Source organism: Henckelia pumila, chromosome 4 (genome assembly GCF_033568475.1).
Source record: "Henckelia pumila isolate YLH828 chromosome 4, ASM3356847v2, whole genome shotgun sequence".
Lineage (NCBI taxonomy): Eukaryota > Viridiplantae > Streptophyta > Magnoliopsida > Lamiales > Gesneriaceae > Henckelia > Henckelia pumila.
The window spans coordinates 155787561-155807123 of NC_133123.1; the positions used below are offsets into that span (position 1 = coordinate 155787561).

Genomic DNA, 19563 nt, shown 5'->3' on the forward strand with positions numbered 1-19563 from the left:
ATGTAAAGTAACTCAAATAATTTATATCTAGCTTGTTTGGCGTAAATGATAAAATAATATTGATCTCATTCAATCTATACATCAAACATTTATATAATCAATTTTTTTAAAAGTTGGGGAAGAGATTTTTGTTACAATTGGGTCTCAAACTCGAGAGTCGAGACCTCGTTTCATACTTGGAACCTTGATATCAGATGAGCTGCACGTCATAGATTTTATATAATCAATTGCAATACATAAATTACTTTGTCTAAGAGCATGTACAAGGATGTGAGGAAGTTGGTGTGGTCAAGTTGATAACTTGATCGCATGATGATGTCAGCGTTGATAACTTCATTGTGTGTTCCTACAATGATGTGTTGATGTTGTAGTGGTGATATTGAAATAATAATTTTTTAATCAATTAAATAATGCTTTTAAAACATAATAAAAATATACATAAATATAACAAATTAAAAATAAACATAATTAAATTTAAAAACTACATTAAAAAAATGCACATAAATATAATAAACAAAAATAATATTTTTTAAAAACATAAAAAAAATAATTTTAAAAGCATACATAATATTCCAAAATAAAAAAACAAACATGAAAAAAAAACACATGAATTAAACTTGACACAAATAAATAAAAATAAAATTTCATTGATTTTGAAAAATATATTCGTTGACCTTTTTAAATATTTTTATTAATTATCCTTAAATTTTTTGATTTTTTTAACAATTTATTTAATTTATTTTTAATTAAAATCATTTTTATAAATTAAAATAATAGTTGAGATCCCTTTTTTAATAAAAAAATAAGAAAAACAAAAGATTGGTGGCCCCGCACAAAAAAAATAAAAAAAAAAAAAAGAAAAACAAGATTGGTGGTGCTTGACCGCGCGGAGAGTGTCCGTGAGGGTCCCACCATCTTGACTGCACGCAAAAACTTCCGCGTGCAGTTTCATTGCCCCTTGGAGGGGGCCATAATGATATGTGCCAATGAAGTTGGACTTGATCGTCAAACTTCATTGGCCCTTGCATATACTCTAATAATGTGTTCCTTATAACTCATATATATATATATATATATATATATATATATATATATATATATATATATATATAGTTTTGATATGGTGAGCACCTATCATGTACATTTATGTGCGCACCTGCTGATGTGGCGTTCACCTATTGGATGTGAAGGATGCCACGTCAGCGGTGCACACAAAAGTGCACATCATGAGTGCTAATAATATCAAATATATATATATATATATATTTATATATGTATATATATATATACATATATATATTATATTTATATTTTTAATTTGGTCATCTCATCATCCATACTAAACAATACGGATACCTAAGGTATATGATATTTAATATATATTATAGATTCGATTTAATTAATTTGTTGTTGTTTGGCAAAAACTATAGTCGTCATGATTAGGTTATAACTTATAAGTTTATTAAAACATGTTTCATTGTATTTATTTATCCATTTACTTTAAATAACTGAAGTTTCTAGTTACTCCAAATTAAATCCAAGGGTACAATATTTATTTATTTATAGATATTGGTAGTGTTCGCAAATTTTAAAAATAAATGATTATTTCTTAATAAATATGTGAAAAAAATATATAATCACTTATATTTAGAGGTTGTAAACACTACCATTATAGCTCGATTTGGTTAATTTATTGTGGTTTATGGTCAGAATATTATAGGTTTATTATAATAGGTTTCATGGTATTTATTTAATTTATTCGTAAATAAATAAAGTAATAATTTGTTTTATAGCGTGAGAATCCACAACCGCTAACTAAAATAATTATTCAACGGGTATGGTATTAATATAATAGATAGTATAGATTCGAGTTGGTTAATTTATTGTCGTTTTAACCAAAATTATAGTTATGTTATTACATTAGCATAGAATTTAAATAAGACTTGAATATATTTTTTTTGGTGATGATCAAATAAGGGAATTTGATTTGAAATTAATACAAAATTTAATTCAGTGTTTTATGTAAATGACGATGTTTAAACTGAATTTTCCACCCATCAGAAGAATAAAAGTCTTCCGAGAGATGTTCGAGTTGGTGAAGTATGCATGCTCTTGACAAATGGTCAGAAACTCGATTCCCCCTATCAACTCTTTCTTGGAGAACCTGTCACACAAGACTTGCTCAGTTTAGTTTATCTAATAAGCTTAGTTTGCAAGCGATTACATTAGCGATATATAATTTACCTTGGGCTTACCAAATGACAGTGAATATGAGTTCCGATGTCTAAAAAAAAAAAAGGGCCCAACAAAAGACGAGTCCCATTAATTCCTTATTTCTACGGTGGGTAGAAGCCCCAGACCATGGGACACAACCAAGACCTTCTATTTATTATCTGTCTATCTATACTGACTATGTATCAAATATAAAGATCACATCAATTGTCCAAAATATTTAGTCTAATTTTCACATTTGGTGATGATATGATAACAATCCTATTATATATTTATTTATATTTCAGAGATATATCATAATATTGCATGGATGAATTAGTATGTGTGTGTGTGCGCATTTTTTTGAATTGTGGAAAATTGGTAAAAAGAATAACTTGTCGGGTTTTTAGATGTGCAAAGTTAATTTCTTTATTGGGTAATATTTTTTCTATTAGTTCTTATTTGTTTTTGCTCAAATCTCAATCAGTACACTTATTATTGCGCAAATCTTCACAAGTTTTCAACACATATATACAATATTTCAAGGATTATGGATTCTCTTTAATAATGAGATTTGAGATTTATATATATGTCAATATTTGATATAAATATTTATGGCAAGACTAATTATTATTATTATTAAATCCACATTTCCCCTCTCTCGCACAATACATGAATTTTGAGATTTTCAACCATAAAATCAGAACATTTATTTATAAATCTTATAATATTAATTGCTCGCAATAAATATTTTTCCCTATTAACAGATATTATTTTGGCAAAAATTTTACATTAGTGTTCTGATATTAATTCGTTTTTAGATGATTACAATTTAAAGCATATGTTTGATATTACACCATTGATCTACTTGCATTAAATCAATACTTATTGTTTTATGATCTATACTCGATTCGATTAAAAAAAAAAATATTTCCCGCTAAAATTGTTGATCATTTCTTAATAAGAACCCATTTTTTCTTCTTCAATAGGGTTTCGTACAAATCTAGTGATGCTTATGCTGTACGTACAGATTTCATATATTAATGATCCAATTAATCAAATTTCTTTAAACATATTTCAGATTTTTCTGCAGTGTAACTATAAATTCGACCTAATGTTCCCCACTGTTCTGCACAAATTGCAAGAGTTAAAGAAACCCTATTTCTTCTTTGATACTTGGAAACCCTAATTTTCTGAAGTTCGAAAATGGTTGATTCCCACATTTCACGCATTTCAGGGCCTATCCCACAATTTACACACGACAAATTGGATCCAATATCAATCGAAATCGAAGCAATTTGAGATTTCACAGAAACTGAACCCAAAAGTTTGCAAGAACTAGGGTTTGAATTACTCGTGGCGCCTTCTTTCAGTCACATTCTGCATGAATTCACCCGAACCACGAGACGGGTTTATTCAGAAACGACACCATCATCAACAGAGGTAATTAATGCAGCAAGAAGATGAGACATGTCACGATTTTGAATATCTTAAAAATTCTTTAAGATATTTCATGCATTTTCATGACTTGCTTTGAATCCAATCCAACTTGTTCTGCAGAATGCTAGGATGAATAGAAGATTAGAAGACGACGATTCTTGGATGCCGGAAGGGTGGAGGAAAGTAGAGAAGCAGAGGCCAATGGACAAAGGGAGATTCGCGGGCTACGTTGACAAGGTATACATGATAATATCATATATATGTTAAGGATTTTTTCTTGATTAAAAAATATTATAATAATTTTTGTTGTGATTCTTGATTTTTATTTCAATGCAGAAGTATTACGCGCCGGGTGTTCGGAGAGCGTTCAGATCAAAGACTGAAGCTCTCAAATATCTGAGGGAACTGAGGAATGGTGCCCGCACTGGGTATAATTTCTTCAGTGCTTTACAATGAAAATAATAAATATATTTATATTTTTGGGATTTTATATATCTTTTGTTTGTGTAGGTTTATCATACTATATAGTCTATAGAATATTGTGCAATATTTGTGCATCTAACGTGCAACTATATATTGATATTTTTCAGGTGAAAATGATGTTAATTTTCAGTAAAAGATGAAGTCTCTGATTCTCATTGTGCCTCCAAACATGCAAATGATATATTGAATATATGAAATTCAAAAATTTTGTACTTATCCATTTTTGTGTTGTCAATACAAGGAACATGTCCAATAAAATTATCGTTGTTGTTATTATTATTTTCGAATTCATTTTTTTTTTTAATTTTGAAAAATATTTGAGCGCGCGATTGAAATTAAGCTATACTATACATCTCGATTCTACATTATATATAATATATGGGGAGTTGTAGAATAATCACACATGGTGTTATCGTAGTCACAAAATAATCATATATATCATCTAAAATCTAAAAAATAAAATTATAAAAAAAAAAGTTAAATAATTTTTAAATGTAAATAATCACAAGTGTACTAAATAATTTTTACAATATATATAATGAACAAGATAAGAGTCTTAAGTCTATCATAATCACAGGTGTACTAAATAATTTTTACAATATAAATAATCACAAACATTACCTAAACCTAATTCTTTGATACTTGGAAACCCTAATTTTCTTGAGTTCGAAAAATGGTTGATTCCCACATTTCAGGGCCTATCCCACAATTTGCACACGACAAAGTGGATCCAATATCAATCGAAATCGAAGCAATTTTGAGATTCCACAGGGAAACTGAACCCACAAGTTTGCAAGAACTAGGGTTCGAATTACTAGCTCGTGGCGCCTTCTTTCAGCCACATCCTGCATGAATTCACACGAACCCCGCGACAGGTTAATGCAGAAATGACGCCATCATCAACAGAGGTAATGTAGCAAGAAGATGAGACCTGTCACCATTTCGAATATCTTAAAAAACTATTAATTTCAAAATTGTTCATGCAAATGCAATGCCTTGACTTTTTTCGATTGAATGATATGTAGAATGATAGGAGAAAAAGAAGAACAGAAGACGACGATTCTTTAGTTAATTTATAGATTATTGTGCAATATTTGTGCATCTAATTACTAACGACGTGCAATATTTGTGCAATATTGATCGAATGACGTCCATTATATTATTTGTGCATCTAATGTGCAATCTTTGTGCAACTATATATGTTTTTCAGGTGAAAATGAAGTTAATTTTGAGTAAATTAAAGATAGAGTGGAATCTCCGATCCTAGCTCATTGTGCCTCCAGAAAATTATTGAATATTAACTTCAAAATTTTGTGTACTTTCCATCAATATAACTTCAAAATAATAAACACAAAAAATGGTAAATGCTACAAAAATCAACGTTTTAAGATAGTTATTTTAATTAATAATGAACACAAAAAATGGTAAATGTCAAATACCCGAATTTTCATTGAACTTGTTAAATGATGCGATTTATCGTTTTCGGGGTTAATTTTGAAGGATAACATCGATTTCGGCCTCTAATATCCGAATTTTGGTATTGATTGTTAGTATATTTTTCTGAATTCATTTAATATTTTCAGACATTTTGTTGCCGATGACGAATAATGATCTCCGCTGTGATTATCGGGATCGACTCTTAATTTTCTATAAATACCTGCATCATTAGATTTGAATTATAGTGGTTTACAACATTGTATCCTAAGAGAGATCGAGAAACATTTTTTAAAAAACGTTATATAACGTGCCTTGGAGATTCAATTAAAATCCTTATACTATTTTTGAAATTCCTCAACAGTGATGCATTCAAATTGATTATTATTTCTATTCTCAATTGGTGTTTTGATATTAGAAATTAGAAATATATAAAATGGTGTGGGAAAACTACAAGAAAAAAGGTCATAGACAACACATTGTTTATGTGGCTGAAAATGTTGTTAAAAACACTGTTGTAAAAAATCCACATCAAAGACAATGCAGACGACGTTTTTTTAATGAAAAAAAGCGTTGTCTTTTGTTTAAAATACAACTTTTTAGCAAATTGTTTTTGTTCTAAATTTTAAAAACCATTGTCTATTATATTTACACCATAAATTGCTTAATTAAACCCTTATAAATAACACCTATTAAAATACCATGAAAGTACAACTGATCAATCTTCTTGCAATTGAACTAGAAATATGTCATACAATTCAAACATAAAATATGTAGACATGATGAAATGAAAGTTGATGAAACTCAGAGTTTTTTTGTTAGGCATCATTCAGTAATGAAATTAATGGAGTGGAGAAAGGGAGTCTGATGATGCCACGATGGATCGTGTTGGGATACGACGTGGGATAATTATCAGATAATTTTTTGTTTTCATAAATTTATTAGATTTTTTTTTGAAATTAATTTTAATAAAAAAAAACAACTTTTTTGTCACACACAACGGGTGTGTGCATATACACTAGTATATATTAATTATGGTATTTGTTTGTTTGTATAACTGAAATAATTATTGTTTGATGCAGACGATAAAATATAATCATGGATGGTATAATTTATATTCAATTTATACACTAGCTAGACACCGTTTGGTTTGAGATATGATATAATAAGTAATATAATGTAATAAAAAATAAATAAGAAATGATAGTTAAAAAAGTATTGGATTTGATTGATAGATTATAATTTATTTGATTTGATTGATTTTATATAAAAATGTTAAATGACTATTTTGTCTTTTTAAAAATAAATAAAATAAAAATTATATTATTTTAACCCAAAATAAATAGTTATGGTCAGATTATTATAATTTACTAAAATAAGTATCATGGTATAGATATATTGGATTTGGTTAATTTTTTTTTCGTTTAACAAAAATGATATATAGTTATGTTAGTACACTATCATAGAGCTAAGATAAGTCGATCAAAATTATTTTGTGTGGTGATGATCAAATAATGTAATTTGATTTGAAATTTAAAAGCAAACTAAATAAATTACTACAGAATTTGATGTAAAGGGGTTTAAACTGAAGTTTCCACCAATTAACAATGAAAGCCCAACAGAAGACAAGTCCTTTACTTAAATTTCCAAGGGCGGAGCCCAGATCTTGGACACTACCAAGCCCAAATGATAATATCATGGATTTTATAATTATAATTAAAAACAGTATCATACTTAAATAATTGTCTTCACAAAAAATAAAAAATTATAATTTTAGTCATGTAAGTTGGTCTATTTTTAGTTTAGTCCTATAACTTTTCAAATTTGGTTTTAATTATCCAGTAACTTGAATTTTTTTTAAAATTTTTTTTTCATTTTTCATCAAAAGTCACTATATGATTCATTTGGTTGTAATTAAGTAATTAACCATATGTTACATATATAAATTAAAATTCCTTACGCAAAAATAAAAATAAAAAATAAATAAAAAAGGACACTGATTGTTCACAAATCGAGAAAAAAAATTTATTGTTTTGTTTTATTTTGATTAAGTATATTTTAATACGTGTGATATAAGCTTAATTCTAACCACACGAGTCTCCGTAGATGCCAAATAAGTAATATTCGGGTGATTTAGTGACTTTCGATGAAAATAGACCAAAATAAAAAAAAAATCCAAGTTACTGGATTAAGACCAAAAAAAAAAAACCAACTTACATGACTAAAATTATAATTTTTCCTTACAAAACTCATGTTAGCCGATCTCACTAATCAATCTTATGAGATGGATCTTTTCATTGGGTCATCAATGATAAAATATTATTTTTTATGCCAAAAGTATTATTTTTTTTATTATAAATATGAACATGGTTGATCCAAAATAAAGCTCTGTGATATCGTTTCACAAAAGATCTACTAAATTGTCTTAATAATTATTTAAAAACTCATATAAAAAATATGAAAAAAAAATATGACCAACATACATATAGTGTGGTTTTTTTATATCGTGATAACTCACATCCGCTAACTTTAATGCATCTCATTTTAATATATTTGACACAAAATTACTTAACAAGGAGAAATTTTATTTATAGAAGAATTATTTATGCGTATATATGATTCCTGGTCAATATAGGTTTGCATTAGTAAATTAAATTAATTTGTATTAAAAAATTTTATACAAATTAGATTTGAACAGGAGAATCTTGATAATAATGTATTTGACTAACTAAAAAGTAGTGACATATGTCTTTACCAAAAACCTGATCAGAAGACGTGGATGCAAATAAATTATTTTTCACAATTTTGGAAGCTTAACTTATCAACAAAATAAGCAAATAATTCAGAGTCACATCCTTCCGTGTGTCCGAGTTAATGTCGACATGACTAGCTAGCGTAATTTACATTTACAGACTACAGTTACCAAATTCGCATCAAAAAGTAGCGACGGTATGTTTTATCGTCATAAAAACAATAATTGAGAGTTAGATGTTGAATTTAAAATGACCATAATTAATTGTATGCGGTTTATTTTAGGTTGAATTAAGTACTGGAAATAATTTGCATGATCTATTAAAATAAAAAGCATTATTACTTATTAGGCTTTTGACTTTAAATAGATTCCTCGTAAATGACGATTAAGAAGACAAATCTTTCAAGTTTTAACTCATAATTATTATATATCATTACTATAATTTTATATATCTTTAGCAGCAACTATACAGTTATCATCAACTACTTTATTTTAACTTGACTGTCTAGAACAATGTAAGAAAATGAATAATTTTTCAAGTTCTATATATATGCAGTTTTTTTTTTAAATCAAACAAAAACTGGTAGCTTTGATTGATCGAATATACGCATTCAATCGATTTCTTCGTCCAAAATCTTTAATCCACTCTTAAATTTATAAACTCTTGGATTTTTAGTTAATTTAATTAGTTATTACATATATACTATATGAGATTTTTTCTATTCACCCCTCTATATTTAATGTATTTGACACTTATCTCTCGATCTCTGCTTTAATGCAAAAATTATAGGAGGTAAATGACTTAAGTGTCAAATGCGTCGAATATAAGGGACGTAAATGTAAATAGTCGATTTTTGTGAGACATAAATACAATACATAGCTAGAATAGTTTTTTTTTTAATTGCTCATCATTCAAATGATTTGTCGATGCTAGAATATAGGTAGTGCTTATATGCCAGAATCAATATAAACATTTCACGTGAAAAAAAAAAAAAATCATTAAATCTATCATTAAAAAAAAACGCCAGAAAAGGTAGCAATGACCGATCCCCTTCAAACATATCTTGGTCACTATTTGCCTATGTAATATTAAGGTGATGGATGCATTATTTTATTCACCTTACCCATCGTTTAGACCTTGGCAACCAAAAAACACACTCATGTATATATACACATAGATATATAAAAAAAAAAAAAGAAAAAAGAAAAAACCACACACACACATATATGTGTGTGTATATATTATAATATAATGAAAGGGAGATGGGATGGGTGGTCATTTTAAATGGTAGGTGACTAAACCACCACCTTTAGCTCACTTGCAAACTTTGTATATGTGTACAATATAAAAAGACTCCACATGGTAATGACTTCATGTGTATATACTTAAATAGCAAGTCCAATTTTCAATCTTCATTCATTTCCCTTCATTGCCAAGTCAAGATAATTACAGCAGATGACTTTAATTTGTGGATGATGTATAGATGAACTAGAAATTACAATTAAATTAATTATCACTATCATTTTCAAGCAAGAACAAGAATATAGTAATGATCAAGTGTTGCATAATCTAGAAATGGTAAAAACAAGTGGAAGAGATGACTCAAGAAAATGTTTAATGGGAAACTTTTTGGTAAAAAATTGAAGCAACTTTAGTGGCTAATAGACCATAGAACACTTGAATTTTCTGTAAAGAATCAATGAATTGGTGAATTAGTAAAAGGTAAGCAAAACAGCAAGACTATGATCAGCTGGAGATGAGGCCGAGCAGCAGCTCGTGCTCGTTCTTGTGACTGAGATCGCGCTCTTGTTCATGGCTGATCCCTGTCCACCAAGATTTGAAGTCACTGCATTCTTCATCGACAGGAGCAGGCATGTTGAGATCAAGAAAGTCTCGGATTTCGGGCATTGGTTTCTGAGGTTCTGTAGATGGATGGCTGATTTTGGTTTGATGACTAATCAAGTGTGATCTTTTGTGGCCACCTAAAGCTTGGCCTGATGAGAAAATCTTGAAGCAAATTGGGCATTCATGATCTTTAGCTTTCTTGAATCCAACTTCTGATGCAGCTTTTGCTGCGAAATCACGTATATTTTCGATGTTTTGGTCACTTTGAACTGGTGAACTTTCTGTGTTTTCATTTCTTGGAGCACAGCAGCCTTTGAACTTTTTATGGCTAGCTCTGTGACCCCCAAGAGCTTGGTAAGAAGGGAAAGCTCTTTTACAAATTGTGCACAAAAATTTGCTGTTTTTCGCGAAATCTTCGGAGTCAAACTGTTTGTAGGATAATGGGAATCTGTAGTTTTCCACAGGCAAAGTCAAGTCAGAATCACTTGAATTTGTAAATTTCCTTTTCTTGTTCTTCTTGAAATCTTGTTCTTCAAGCAGATCCAATTCACTTTTCTTGATCAAATTCTTTGTGGAGCTAACTTCGGATTCGTTGCATCCGATGTCGACATACTTGGACTTCTTAAAATGTTCATCTGCACCAAATTCAGTTCTTGTTTTGTGTCCATTTCTTGAATATGGAGTTTTAACCTCAGAATCCACAACTAGAGAATCTATCTCCCCATTTTTCAGTTCCTTGAACCTCAAGAACTCACCAGCTTTCGAGTTTTTGTCCACAATTTTACCAATGTTCTTAGCCTCTAAAAGATCAGAATTATTATCAGAAGATTCAAAAGAATGCATACCATCCCATTTCCTCACATCCCTTGAAAGCATGATCAAACTCAAAGCTACAGCTTCTTGCTCTCCCTGATCGATATCAGAAACATACGACGAAAAGTTGGCTAAAGAAGATGAATTTGCAGTAGATGTGAACCTTTTCAATCTCTCTGATCTCTTTCTCTTGCGAAAGGGAGTCGCTGCCTCATCATCTGAACAGCTATCCATGATCATTTTTCGACGATCATCGGAACCGTCCCGGGAATCCTCTTCCAAGCTATTCTCAATCCTTCCACTAAGAGAGTGAGATTTCATGTGGCCAAACAAAGCCTTCCAAGATTGGAAACTTTTGCCGCATTCTTTACAGAGCTTTCTTTGAAGCAAAGCATCCACTTCTTTAACTGACTTTGAGAATTTTCTTATCTTGTCCGAACCGACTCGGCCTCCGAATACTATGATCTCCTCCAGTTTAGCATTGCTTTTGCCATTTGTATGAGGTGGGAGCTTCTTCTTTTGCAACTTGTGATCATTCTTCTGAGTTTGATTAGATGAAACATTGATCAAATGAGACCTCATGTGGCCACCTAAGGATCTGCCACAGGGGAAACTTTTGCTGCAGAATTTGCACATGTGCTTCACTTCCTCCATAATTGAGTAGAAAATTTCACAGAAACAAAGATGCAAAAACAGCACACCAAATGCAAAAAGATCAAATCAAGAAGATGGGATCAAAGTCAAACCAGAAATGGGATCAATCCAGTTTTCTCCAATCCCAAACACATAACCAGTAAGCTCAAATCAAGAAACATGAACTTGAAGCTCGAAAGCAGACGACTGGATTCGATATCTTGAATCTTGAACAACAGCTGGAGAGAACAGAGATTCAAGAATTTGTCAGAGTTCCAGAGCAGAACAAGATCTGACTGACAAGAAAAAATATATATATGAAAAAGAAGAATAAAAAGAAAGAAAAGATCAGTTCAGTTAGCAACTAAGGAAGAGACTCCTCTTTTTTTTTTAAGCTACTCTTACTTGTAGTAGTAGTAGCTTTAGGGTAGTTGAAAGTTGAAGTAAATATCAAATTGGAAAGAGCAGAATCAGTTGGCTTTGTTGCAAATGATGGCAAAGAACAAGCCAATATAAAACAAGAAACAAAGAATTAAAAAATATATATATAAAATAAATATTATATATTCATATTAAATTTCTATCTGTCACAAACTACAATAGGGAGGAGAAATCCATGCATGAAAGCTAAGATAAAAAAAGAGAAACAAAGCAAAGAAAGTGACAATAAATTGGTGGGGGGGCCCTTTGAGATATCCTTACTCCTCTTGCTGAGTTTCAGGCTTTCAGCTCCAATTGGAATATTGGAGCTGACAATTAATTTTATCTGGGTATTACATAAAGAGTACTGTTTGCCATTTCTTAAAAAAAATAATACAAATAATAATAAAATAGATTTTTCACTAAGTTTTTCTTATGTGTTTCTTAACATCACATTTTGCTTCTTCTAGATTTAACTGAGAAAGTGGTCTCATTTTGATTCTTCAAAAGTAATTATTATTTTATATTTAAGTAAATAAATAGAAATTTTTTCTGAACGAACACTATTACACTCAATATTGTTGTCTAATTCAAAATTATATTTTACATTTAATGTGTATTTTGGGTATTTTTGTTAAAAATATAGTATTAGACTCACTTATCTACCAAACATTCTACCTAAAAAAATTCTAGTTTTTTTACTTTTATTTTTAAACACTGCTCGACTTTTGATTTTTTTCTCACTTCATCACAATTTATAAACTTTATTTTAAAAAAAAAATCACAATACATAAACTTAATCACTTCTATAAAAGCATAATTTTTTTATTTTTTTTTTTGCAAATACTCCTTTAAAATATTAAATATCTGAACTTTATATATTTCAAAAATGAAAATGTATGTACATAGAAACAAATTAAATTGGTGTTCTTTGGTATTAACCGTGCAATTCTTTGTAAGTATCATTCTGGTGGATCCAACAATAAGTAGCTGTTCAAGTTGTGGATCTTTGCCTCTATTTATCATTTTATTTTATTATGTGGATATCTACTACTTTTTAAGAAGGAATCCCCCCCTACTTTTATGCAAGTATTTGCCACCCACTTTCACAAAACAGAGTGGGAGAAAAATGACATTGACCCATCAAATTTTTAGGTGTAAAAAACAACATAACAAATTTGAAAAAAATGATACAAAATATAAATAAAAAAAGATGGCAGAAAAATGTATTATTTTATTTTAATACAAAACTTAGTTGACAACTTGAGGCTGAGCATGCAGCAGTAGTGACAGTGCCGGCCCAAATTTGCTGCCATGCCGGCTTTTTTCATTGCAAAAACCGCACTTTCAAATGTCTTCTAATTCCATCTTTTAGCCTGCAATTTCACTCCAAGATTTAGCTGTATATGTCAAACCATATTATATTTCTTCATGAGGAAATTAATTTAAAGTTAAATCTTATAATATACCAAAGTTAATTTACCTAATCGGGTTCACGTAGATAATCATGAACTAGTTATACTCGATATTTTTCCCGTAATAGTCGATCGATTTAGCCGATCAATCAATCCAAAGCTCCTCAACAATGAACATTAATGATTTTTCCATTTGAAAGCATTTACATTAATAAAGTGACTTCACTTGTGAGCAAAGTTCAAACATTGCCCCAAAGTGATGCTTAAATTGACAAGCAAACACCTTCCAAGCAAAAGGTTGGCCACTCACTTGTCTTCTCTCTACTACCTTATTAGCATCATTAAGTACAAGAAAGATAAGATACCTTTCTTTTGGCTTCATTGGTCAAATTGTTCCCTACAATTTGCTACACCCATCTAGCACCTAATCCTAACATCACAGTGATTATGATAATTAACTCATATGGGATGGCCTATCTATATTAGGCATCTATGCTATCCACTACAAGAAAACACGCAGTTTAGTGACGATTTCTAATTAATCGTCGTCAAATACTGGCGATTATTTTTTTAAATTTTTTTTTTATCAGTTTCAAACTCTTCATTAATCACTCTCATGCAGTAAAAGATAGACATGGGTATTAATGGATTATTGAAAATGAACAACTTTTACCAACACTTCAACCAATGGAGAGTTGCATGATCTACCTAATGGTCTCTTTAATATTTTCCAAGAAACATAGTTTTTCACGTCTATAAATTATTTTAGGTAAATGATTGTTAGACTACATGATAAATGTTAGAAAACAGATGAGAACTGAGAATTTAAGTAACAACATTGCAACACTTGTTAATGCACAAAACAATATTCATTTAAATAACAAAAAGGAAAAGGTTTTGGAAATCTCAAATATAACTATAGCCAAGTATCTATAATTTCCATTATTTTCTTTATTCTCATTTTTATCTACCACATTTCATTAAATACATTAGTTACTTCCAACAATTTTTTACATCGTGAATACACTCTCGTTAAATAAGAAAATAATAACAATTTTCTCAATAAAACTAACTTTTTCAATAACTTCCTTAATTTGCATAAGAACACAAATAATCCAATAAATATGTAACAAAATCCAATTTTCACATATTACAATGCATACAAATATATATATTAATGGTATTTCCATGTATATTTGTGTACATATTATCAGCATGTTTCTGAGCAACACATGCTTAAGAAACACTCAAAACTCCCACCTGTCCCTCGAATAGCACTATTATTTTTTACTTAGTTAATGATTAGTACAGCTAGCAAAAAATATATTAGAAAAAACACAAAAGTATGCAATAACATATAATAAAAACCACTCCATGTTGAATGAGACGACATTTTGATCCCAATTGTCACATACTTTCCGTATTCAAGTTTTTAAGGCTAATAATACAAAAAAGTAAACTCCCCTGCAGAAAAATATATATTGGTTGTTCATAGGGTGATAAATAATTTACAAGGGTAAATACCCTTGGCTCCTAAAAAGCCATAAATTAGATAATTTACAGAGTGTATCATGCCATTGTAATGGGTTAAAACATAAATCTCAGGAGTTCGAGGCCGAACGACGGGGAAAACTGGGGAGACAAACAGGTAACTAGTAAAATAAAGACTGCCAAATGATAACAATTAGCAAATCTTACAGAATCAGCAGGTGCTGAAAATTTACAAGGAAAATTGGAACTGTTCTCCAGAGTAGATCCGTTGGTTACCTGAGCCAGGGTGTTAAAACGCCATAAGGCCAACAAAAATGTTCGAGATCAAAGAAGGTATCGGACGCTAGCTCAAGCCCTGTCCATCCCGGGCCTTACAGTTGTTCCAAGATCCGGTACCAAACACTTCTTCAATCATACTACATGTGGGCAAGAGATCCACTTCTTTTCTTGTGTGAGCAATGTACCCGCCTTCCCATTCTCGAGCATTACAAGCCTCCAACATGAAGTCATGTCCACTGGCCCCATTAGTGCCAGTCCATTGTCTATGATCATCACTTTTCTCCGCACGCTCGCCAAGAGCAACATCAGCATCACCAGATGCACGAGATTCATTTTTAATACCAGGACTGCCGGTTTTATGAGAATGGCCGCCACCTGAAATCTGGCACATGGCATGTGTATTACCAGGATATACAGCAGTTGCCTGGCAAACATCCTCACCAGATGGATGCGTGACTTTATCAAAGATTTCATGTCTACCGGCATCTAAAGGCAATTCAACCTCAAAGCCAACATCTTCATCAACTTCAACCTCATCATCACTAGAATCGTCAGTCCCCTGCCATTGATCATCATCGCTGTCAATATTCATTGGATCGATCCTGTTTTGCTCAGCACGTTTTCGAAGCATAAAGACATTAAAATAATAACTGACAATTTCCTTCCTTGTCCTGGAGGGAAATACAACTGCTAGATGGTCCCAGAAGTTCTTCCCTACTGATGCAGGATTGGAAAATACAACCTCGTGAAATAATTGCTCTTCATCTTCACTCCATTTCTCCGCAACTAACTCTCCCATATCACAGAAACCTAGCTCAGCAAAAGCCTTAAGCCCAAGTGTTCTCTTAAGTTTCTCTCTGGCTTCTAGAATGTGTTGTTGGACACATCTGATTGAGCCCATGTCTTCACATGAACAATCTATTCTACCAACCCCAACCTCATTACTATCTGCAAGCAATTTTGATTCTGGCATTGGAATGACACGACATCCAGCTAATTCCTTCTCAAAATCAAAAGGTTTGAAAGGAACAGATTCTGGGGATTGAAAAATCAGATTAGATTCTTCCTGTTGATACTTGGAGCATTCAAGGGTCGTTTGATTTCCATGCCCAACCCATTCCAGTACGGTAGCCTGGAAATCTGGTCCCACAGGAACAACTTTTCGAGGAGGATGATCCAAAAGAAACGAATAAATCTCCGCATGGTGCACATTGGTCCTTGGTGGGCGTTCAGTGTTATGATAATCAGGGGATTGCAACAAGTGAAATGGTGACTCCAACCTTCTATCCTCTTCACAGACACTGCTGGTGGCCCAGGAACTGTAGGGAAGAGAACTGGAGGCAGTGGATGCAACATCTTTCGTGATGAAAAATAGAGGATCTGCACCAGTAACATGGAACTTCTCGCTATATTCAGGCTTAATTTTAGTTGAACAGTTATCACCTTGACCTGAAGCACAATGGTTTCAGTCAATTGACAAACGAATGAACTCAGACTAGAAAACAAAAATTCAGTTCCAAAACTTGAATTGTAAGGCAGTTAAATGAAAACAAAGAGAGAGAATATTGAAGTAACGAGCTGCAAATTAATGTAGTTCAAAAATTTTAAAAATAAACTCGAGATGCCATCATAAGAATCGACAGCACCATTGATAATTAACAACAGAATATAAGAATGCTGAAACATCGAATCAAATAAATCATATAACTTGCCGATGATCCAATATCACGAGATCTCTCAGGACCAAACTTTAACTACATTTTTACAGTGAACACACTCAAATCATTTCGTAGATCTCAGGTAGTACACTGAATTCATGGACAGTGGACAGTAGAAGAACACTGAACACAGACTCTATTGTTCAACTCTAAGAAGCTTGCTATGTGACTTAAAACTCTTAGGCTAGACATTTTTAGAAGGTCAGGAAAATGTCACTTCCTCTTCCCCACCTGAAACATGAGGACTCAGAAATGCAGAGTCAGAAGGAAATTCCAAAGTTGTAATGAGTTGCTTATTTGGTTCAAGTTGCCTAGCTTGTTTAGATGAAACTTCAATCGACTCGTCTTCATCAAAAATGCGTTTCTGTACCATTTTAACTGCAAAAGGCAAAATAATTTGGAAAAAAGAATTCAGAGTAGAGAAGAAAATTCACCATACAACTAAACAGAAAATAAAAATAAAATTGAATATATATGAAGCTCTGAAGAGACAAAACACTATATGCAACTTTCACAGATGATATAAAAGAAAACGGAAAAAGAATACAAGCTACAACAGAAAATCAGATCTCTTTCCCCCATTCTTTTTTTTGTAGGAACGAAATTATATTATATAATAATCAGCTGTTAATTACAAAATGCGGACAAGATATTCGCACACGGAGCACCTAAAGCTCAAATCATATTAACAGTATATAAAGGTCCAATCCCTAGATAAATCTGAAACTGAAAATGAAATAAACTCCTTATGCTTCCTTATCCATGTAGATGTCCAAATCTTTATCTTTTCCCAACACTCTTCACCCGACTCCGTTGTATCATTAAAAATCCTTCTATTCTTCTCCAATCAAAGTACCAAACTGACCAAGGTAAAGTAATTTTGCATCACTCTTGTCAAATGATTAGGTAGTGCTAAATTAGGTAATAATGAGAAACGGACCCCCTTTAATTAGAAACTTATACAAGAAAGTACTTCATCTTTTTACCATGGTTTGCCAAGATTTTATTAGGCCATCACAACATCTCCGTGCAGAAAATATCTACTTATTCCAGAATAGGTAGAGAACGATCTCGGTAATGAATGATATTGATATCCAACCAGTAGGTACTAGACTTCTAAAAAGAGTTGCACCTCAGAATAATAATGATGAAAATCAATAATTCCAACAGAAAATTTTGGGTTTCAAACTAATAAGAAAAAAGTGCAGCTCAGTAGCGCTTCTAAGTTCTAACAGAGTCAATCTAGTGAAAATAGCAAGCACCCACTAAGAATTAGAATTCCAAGTACAAATGCCAACTCATATTTTCTTTCATGATGATGCCAGGAATAGAATCCATAAGGGCAACTGCAGCTCGTACAATTTGTTTTAGATTTCTCTTCTATTATTTCATGTAAAGAACAGGCAGATTAGTGGTGCATGCCTAAATTTGTTTCACACCATTTGCAATTTGAAACCTGGTATGCCATTCTTATCCCACGACCATGCATGTTGCAACATACCAAGAATAGTAAATAAATGTTATTTGAAATAAAACCCATCAATGATAAGTTGGGCTCCACCAAAAAGCAAGATAAGGCCATGCATCAGTAAGGCGATGTCGTCACTGTACTTTGAATTTTTATTTTATGTCATCAAAGAACTTGAATTAACCCAAATTCATGTTGACTCTAATTATGGAAAAAAATAATAAGGTAAATTGCTGAAGAAGTATCATATAAATATATAAATGGATAAAAAAAATTAAGCTCCTCTAAGCAAAGAAAATTTCAAAAGCAGTCGGAAAAGTTAAAATTTCTAAAAAAAAAAATATTTACATACCTCTAAATAATAGAATCTTCGAATCAAACGGAACAGCTGATCGATGAATTTCTGATCGTATATTAATGGGCTTGGCGAAAATTACTAAGCACCGAAGCAGTTTTCTTGCTGCCGGTCCAATTAAATAAATTCTCCAGCTTAATTTTAATTTTTTTTTAAAAAAAATCAAATAAACAAACTCTAGATCCCTAAATGACAGACACAAACAAATCAATCTGCAAAAATTTACCGAAAAATCGAAAAAACTTTATTTCGAAAATCCAAGAAACTATCAGGAAAAAGGAAATCAAAATTCAAAGCAATTAAATCACAAAAAAATGATAACGATGATGTTTTTTATAATTTTCCAAATTCAACAAAAAACTTAGGAAACCGTGAAAATACAAATAAATACTGAACGATCTACGCAAATCACAGCTTAATTCGACAAGATCTATCCAGAATCGAACAACTACAAACCCTAACCCTAGATTTCAATTCCATAAACAAAGGAAGGTAAATGAGGTATCGATACAAAGATAAACAACCGAATTGAAAGGATATGCTCTCAATTTAAAGATCCAAAAGAGAAAAATGGTTGAAATTAGGCGAAGAAGAAAGGGGATCGAAAAGAGGGGAAAATTATTTTGTTTGACTTATAATATAATTAATAAATAGGAAAAAATAAAAAGGTAAAGCTATTGTTAGTGACGATACTGTAACAAGCCCAGATGAAATTACAGCAATGACCTTGCCATGCAATTTTTGTTATTTTCAAACACATCCCTGAAAGTATTTGTTATTGTCAAATAACCCACAAACTCTTTTA

At 31.2% G+C, this 19563-nt stretch overlaps 2 protein-coding genes across 4 annotated transcripts; both read right to left on the minus strand.

The window, feature by feature from the left end:
* Positions 1 to 9962: 9962 nt before the first annotated feature.
* LOC140866743 (uncharacterized) lies at positions 9963 to 12073 on the minus strand. Of its 2 annotated transcripts, none has more exons than XM_073271778.1 (2): positions 12018 to 12073; positions 9963 to 11851 (listed from the first exon to the last, which is right to left on the minus strand). In XM_073271778.1, exon 2 carries the CDS (start codon positions 11631 to 11633, stop codon positions 10068 to 10070), a length of 1566 nt encoding a protein of 521 aa, XP_073127879.1. In that variant the 5' UTR covers positions 11634 to 11851; positions 12018 to 12073; the 3' UTR covers positions 9963 to 10067. The 2 variants fall into 2 exon arrangements, with proteins under 2 accessions (XP_073127879.1, XP_073127880.1); XM_073271779.1 differs by having other exon boundaries at positions 9963 to 11598; positions 11726 to 12072.
* Positions 12074 to 13180: 1107 nt separating this feature from the next.
* On the minus strand, positions 13181 to 19401 carry LOC140864093 (uncharacterized). Of its 2 annotated transcripts, XR_012144111.1 has the most exons (4): positions 18756 to 19401; positions 17167 to 17313; positions 15215 to 16666; positions 13181 to 13408 (listed from the first exon to the last, which is right to left on the minus strand). XR_012144111.1 is itself a non-coding variant. In XM_073268013.1 (3 exons), exons 2-3 carry the CDS (start codon positions 17306 to 17308, stop codon positions 15282 to 15284), a joined length of 1527 nt encoding a protein of 508 aa, XP_073124114.1. In that variant the 5' UTR covers positions 17309 to 17313; positions 18756 to 19401; the 3' UTR covers positions 14809 to 15281. The 2 variants fall into 2 exon arrangements, 1 of the variants encoding a protein (XP_073124114.1); XM_073268013.1 differs by lacking the exon at positions 13181 to 13408 and having other exon boundaries at positions 14809 to 16666.
* Between the last annotated feature and the right edge of the window lie 162 nt (positions 19402 to 19563).